At 37.0% G+C, this 6,835-nt stretch overlaps 1 protein-coding gene across 1 annotated transcript; it reads right to left on the minus strand.

The window, feature by feature from the left end:
* LOC108678900 (leucine carboxyl methyltransferase 1) lies at positions 1-6,530 on the minus strand. Its single transcript, XM_018167398.2, has 6 exons — positions 6,516-6,530; positions 4,306-4,535; positions 3,411-3,594; positions 2,776-3,017; positions 2,081-2,190; positions 1-688 (listed from the first exon to the last, which is right to left on the minus strand). The coding sequence occupies exons 2-6, from the start codon at positions 4,519-4,521 to the stop codon at positions 493-495; spliced, it is 948 nt and encodes a 315-aa protein (XP_018022887.1). The 5' UTR covers positions 4,522-4,535; positions 6,516-6,530; the 3' UTR covers positions 1-492.
* Positions 6,531-6,835: the final 305 nt, after the last annotated feature.

Raw genomic sequence — 6,835 nt, forward strand, 5'->3', positions numbered from 1 at the left:
TTAAAGTTAAATTAAATTAAATTCTCGCCATTAAATTAAGAAAGAAAATTTCACGTTTCTTTTCCCTGAAATGTTAATTAACACGTCCATATTCAACATACTGGACCAGCGAAAGTAAAACCTAGAATTGAAGTTTGATTCTCCAGCCACATTTCAAATAAGCAACAAGATTATGCCGAGATAAATTCTTTGCATCGGCTGAATGATGATTGTCTTAATTTCTCCTTCGGCGTCTCATGGCACTTGATTTAATTAATTTAAACTACGTTACAGCGAGTAAAAAGGGGGGGACTTAACTCCATTTCACGGATGCCAGCCCAATAACTGATATGCCGGAACTAATAATTAAGATTTCGGAACTAATAACAATAGCAAATACCTACATAAGAAATCCCTTAATTTAAATAAATGTCGGAAGAAGTGAATATTGTGCAGAAGGCGTATGAGATGCGCCAGACCACAGCACGGCACGAAGCTACAACGCGTTAGAAATTAAAGAGTAATCTCGGTCCATCTGGTGTCGGTCCAGGCCGTGGTGATGCAGTAGTGCGAGAAGAGCTGAGTGAGCAGCTCGTTTTCATCGAGCATCTCGAGGCGCATCACGCGAGACACGTCAGCTCGAGGCAGCCTCTCCCACAGCCCCATCATGTCGGTTGCTTCAGCTCCCGCCCAGCCCTCTTGCACAAACCTGCACAGCAGATTACTTTTATAACAGGACCACTTCGTAAAAATCTAAATGCTTCATGGTAGCTTGCTTTATGACTAGCATTTTATTGGGACAGGGGATCGAATTTATTCTTACATCATTACTGTTAAAGTCTCGGCAATCGGGGGTAAAACATTTACTGGGAATGATCAAGCAGCTATCCACTGAAATGCTGAAAATAAAAACTGATGATGCAGATTTCAATTCAAATGCAACGCAGCAAGAAGGAAATTCTTGTCGCATTTGTATTGCATACTGACCAACTGGGAGCGATAAACATTTAATTATCATCAACTGCTATGGCTCAGCACCTGACAGTCACTCGTACAGGTATTGTTAGATTCGAATAACTCATGACTGATGGCAGGTGACTGATTAGGAGGATGCCATAGCTGGAAGAAGGAAAATTTCTAACGGCTACCAAATTTGCTCGACAGCTGCATCCGGTTTTGCTGCCGAGGCGCAATGCCTCTGCATGTTATATGTATACTTTTTATCAATTTAGATCTAGCAGCATCAAAGCGTCCGGTCGGCCGTGTCTATCAATATCTTTGAGCAACTGTGCAGTCTTCACAACTTGCGGTTAGTCATTAGGTATTGGAATATGTGGCGAATTTTAATAGGAGTACATCAATAAAATCGTTTCTTTCTTTAAAAATCAACCATCCTGTATTTTACCACCACCAGAAGCTAGGGTTAATAGTTGTAACAGTTGTCATCGTCCCCTTGCTTGCAAGAAGTAGATGAGAGGCTCTGTGATCTTTGTTGTCATACAAATTGAGCTCCTGCAACTAATCTGATCTCTTAATCATCTGCCATGATGATACAATTCTTTCATCGGTGAAAACACAAAATGTTATGTTTACTGTTGGCATTATTTCCCTAAAGAAACTTACCATCTCATTAGCAAGCATTTGTACATTCATGTCGCCTTCTGTCCGGGTTATTAGGTCCATCTGGATTAAATAGTCTAGGAGACTGCACCTAGACTGCATTTTTCAGTCCTAGTTTTAATTACTGAACATAATACATGCGAGCAAAATATTCTGGTTTCCCTCGGCTAACTTTACTCGAAATTTAGTAGACAAGAGACCTCGTGCAGTACTAACCAAAATAGTTACATATATAAATTGATAGTATAACTATACTATATAGTATAGATAGTAGGTATAACTATCTATAGAGTATAGATAGATATAGATAGTATAACTATATAGTATAACTGTGCCAGCCAATCACTGGTGGATTTTCCTGCTAAGCCCACAATCACAGACGATAAATCGGCCGCTACGTGTATTGAAGTGCATACTCAGTACGGCTCCAGGATCAGCTGCAGGTAATGAAGTGTAAAGTACGGCTCCAGGATCAGCTGACCTGTCTTCCTGAGATTGCAGTGTGGCGCAGGCAGCGGCGCCCTGCAGGTCACAGTGCCGTGACCGCAGGTTTGAGAGCATCACCTCACCAAAGCGATCACCAAGGTTCACCTGAAAGTATCTTCACACGTCACTATCAGAAACTTTTTTAAAACAATGAAAGGCTTATCTAACTGCTTTCATACAATTAATAAGAAATCTTTCACGAATTTCAATTTCAAATATATCCGAGTCTTTCAGGAATTCCAAAAATATACCAAAAAACAGCAAATAATAGAACTGCTCAAATAATATAGATATTCCTTACAACTTAATTTGTGCCCTACAAACAAAACACCAAGCTCAAGCTCCTCCAACCACATAACAAATTCTGAGGAAACCTATTGCATTTGTTGAACGATGTCTTCATACTTGTGTAATTATTCACAAAAACATATGTGAATTGAAGTACAATATATATTTCTGCAAGTTACCAGAATGGATGTGGCAGTAAATATCTCATTTCAGGAAATTCAATCCAAGGGCTGGGGTAGTGAAGATGCTTGCAATAATCATTTACTGTAAGGTAATCCATGAAGAGCTGAGTAAAATCACATTCTCTTCTCAAATCATGAGTAAAAAATATCATATCATAAGTCCAAAGGAAGCTCGTCTTTCAACTTAGTAACTAATTACATATATATTTCGTTCCTGTACCATTTCGTAATTGATGAAAAATGCAGACTTGAACTTTTTAGCGATCCAGTTGAGCAACTGTGACGACTTAGTGGGGCACATGTAGACGAGCACACACTCTGCAATGAAGGCTGTGGGCAAACTGTAGTCAATTTCACTCTCTTCCAGCTTGGCCTCCACTTCAGATAGGACCCGCAGATCTGTGCTCATGAGCTTGTACCTGAAGCCGTGCAGGTTGTTCCGGTTTAGCTTGATGTCATAGTCTGCAGGAGAAAAGCAGATCAGGGTCGAAAATACAATAAAATGAAGTGCATGCTATTGGTTAAAGAACAAACAACCATTAAAATCACCCTACTTTTCTGTGGACAAAAATATAATTTAGAAATTTTACTTTTTGTACTGAAGCAAATTAAAATATAGAATTTGAAATTTTATGATTGAATTTAGATGATCTTTCACATATTTTTACATCTTCTCACCACCTCTAATTCACAAATCAGGTTGTATACATTTATCAGAGTAGATTTTGATAAGTCATAAATAGTAATGAAATTGTTCAATAATCAAACTGGATATGTCTACCACATCAAACCTACCATCATTAGATACAACTACATCCCCCCCCCACCATCAGATATACCAACATCCCCACCCACCATCATCAGATATAGCTTGCAGTAGGGCTTTGGATCGTTGGATGTAGTGAGTTTTCTTAGCAGTCACCTCAGAGAAGTCTAGTTCTATGAAGCGGACAGGTGTGTGACCGGCACTCTTAAGTCGCCAGAAGAGAGTGTCAAACCCAGCACCGAGGTTGACTATCTGACAGTCGCCTTTTGTGACCTTCATGTCAAAAAAAGGAATAAATGTTTGTAAAACATGGAGCAAGAATAAGAGGTATAAGTACATGCATCATTAAGAGTAGAATCAGAAGGGGAAATCTTTTGGTAGTAAATATGAACCATTAAACAATCCCGGCAATAAAACAAACATGACATCTGCAATCAGATCAAAGCTTAAAGAAAGCTTTTTTAATCCTTCTACAAAACTTACCATCAAAAATGATATAAGATGCTTAGTCAACCAATAGGTAACTAAATACCAGTACACCATGTTAATTATACTAAAATAATGAATTTATGTGGAAAATTCTCTATTGGAGGGAATGATGTTTTAAGATTATCAATACAAAACAGACTGGTATCTTGTGCAAATAGAAAACAGATGCAAGATGATTCTGGTTTATAAAATGTGGCTTTTGATAAATTCATCTCAAGTTGATCTCCACTTGCATTGTGCTAAACACAATTTATATTTCCAACTCCATGAGTAATCATTTAGCGAGACAAAAATATTTCAGACAAGTAAATTAAAAACAAAAGAGGGTAACTTAGGAATAATTTCTATGGTAAATTGCAATGCCATTATACATCTAAATATTAATGAGTCTGGAAAAATATTTTAAATTAAAACAGAATACCTACTTACTATGAGAATAAAATTAGCCAAGACAGTGAGTTAATGTATATAAGCTAGATATCTCACAGTGCTCACCTGGATGAATTTCTGGATAAGCAAGAATATTGAATGAGTTCTGGCGTAGAACCCTCTGTTTATTTCAGGAGGGCGTCTGTCAGGAGCAGCTGGGTAAACGTGAGGGAGGTATGGGTCCTTCCAATAGCCTAGGGATACAGCACAAGCCTTGCAACTTGTTGCATCATCATTGGTAGCAATAACACCATCATCTGAACCATACTCAGCTGCCATCATTGGCACGATAATTTCTGCAAATATATACAACAAAAAATATTGTCTCTAACTACTAGATATACAAATTCTTGCCTTAGGGAAGAATAACTTTAGGGGAGAATACACACATGCCAACATCAATCAAATTAAGCTACCAGTTGGGTGGGACTTTAAAAATTGAATGCTTCCCGTATGCTGTAGTGAAAACTGCCTGTCCGTCATTTCAGTATTTTTGTTGTGATCTGCACGTGGTTTGTGCACATACCTACTTTAATTAGTATATTTTGGCAAAATTTGTTCCTTGAAGCAGGTTTCATTGAAGACCAGAGAATTCTCATAAATCAGCTGCTACAAATAACTACATATATACCTACCTACTTTAAGTATACCAGCTATATATACCTATACCTACTTTAAGTATACCAGCAAAGTATCATGGATACCAGGCTTTTACCAACATTATCATACATAAAATATTGTTTAAATCTTAAGTAAGGGAGATTGTGAGAAAGTTAGAAATGAACTGAATCCAAAAAATCTCTGGTTTGCCACCATGCTGTGCACCCTACATGGCATGGTGGCAAATGGAACCCTCGTTTTCATTGGAGGGCAACATAATAGTTTTGAATGAGAAAATTTATACTATATGTTTTGGCATAAAATATGAATGCACAAGTAAAAAAGGCAAGCATGTGCGTGCAGTAAAGGGACAGCCCTGCTGCACCGACCTGGCTACTATAACAGTAGCCAGTGCACTGCAGATCTGCAGCTAGCAACATCTGGCAGCAGCTGCTGCTGCCCAATTGCCAATGTGTTTAGCTGTCTGCATTACATTTCCAGCTTCAGATGCAAAACTGGGCAACAAATAAGTTTAAATAAATTCCATGGCTTATTAGGATAGAAGTCAGTGTGTCTGTAACAAACTTTCTCATTATGCCAGAAGAAATTTCAGTAATCTATCAGATAGGAAAATGTTCGGTCTTCAAAATGAGCTATAATTCAGAGATTTTATCAACACCATTGCATAAATATTTGGAAAAAAATAGAAGAATAATGTGAAATTTTCTGACATATTTATTTGTCACCAGGGCCTTCATGCGATGCATTTTGATTTAAATTAGCAGTCAAGCATAGTGGCAATTGGCAAACCAGGGATTTTTTAGAATCAGTTGATTTTTAATTTTCTCATTTACTCAAGATTTAAAACAATATCTTATGTATGATGATGATGCTAATTGCAGATAAATATATCCATGATACTTTGCTGGTCTACTAACAGGGCTTAAAATTGAAATCAAAAGTCTAAAAAAAATCTCTGCTTTGCCAATTGCCACTATGCAGTCAAATTTTATTTAGTATACTTCACACGGCGCAGGTGTTTTTTGCATTGGAGTCATCTACAAGACTAGAATCTACATTCAAATTCAAATATATGTAGAGTATTGTAAACAGTAGAATGGATAAAACTTTTTAGCGCATTTTCTCATTTATGGAAAAATGCACTATTGTGCTCACCATGTCCATCTGTCTGTCCGTCCGTCCATGACCTCAAGTTTTTGTTGACGAGAAAATGTGCTCTCTGTCACTCACAGTCTCACTGCAGTGAGTACTGAGTTATATTTTTTTCATGTATCTTTGAGCCCTAATGCAATTCTTCTCATTTGCAACATTAATCTGTGTGTACACAAAGTAACATGTTCCTTGTGAAGCTAAAGCCTTGTACAATGTGTGTTCTGGTTCATTGGGTAAGTTTGAGATTTTCCTCTCTTTATGTCACTTGAATATTCATTTATATAATTCTCAAATGTTATGTATAGGCATTATTTATGTTAGAAAATTATACAAAGGGTTCAATTAAATGAAACTTTAATATTATTGAGCCATAATGATAGTACCGTAAAATGGGGTAACTTAGACCACTTTTTTTTATTATAAATGATGCCATTTTTTTACTAGCTAAATTAAACTTGAATTGAAACATGCAAAATACAGGTCTATACTCTAGCTTCACTCACCATAAATTGCTGGCTCCTGCCTCTCATAGACTTTATGTAATTTCAATATGGTAATTTTATATTAACTTCCAAGCCGGTCTATGTTACCCCGTCAGGGCTGACATTAGGTGGTCTAAGTTACCCCATTTGGGGACGGCACCCCCTATTTGCAAACTATGACACTTTCCTGAAATTTGTCATTTGCATATGTAACTAGAAGAGTTCTACTACAATGCATCAAAACCTGGAGTTATTTAATAAAAAAATTGGAGGGGGTAATCTGACAGGCTTTAAATAATAGCTTTTTTTTGTGGGTCACATTTTTAATTTTTTAACCTATT

Source organism: Hyalella azteca, unplaced genomic scaffold (assembly GCF_000764305.2).
Source record: "Hyalella azteca isolate HAZT.00-mixed unplaced genomic scaffold, Hazt_2.0.2 contig4574, whole genome shotgun sequence".
Classification (NCBI taxonomy): domain Eukaryota; kingdom Metazoa; phylum Arthropoda; class Malacostraca; order Amphipoda; family Hyalellidae; genus Hyalella; species Hyalella azteca.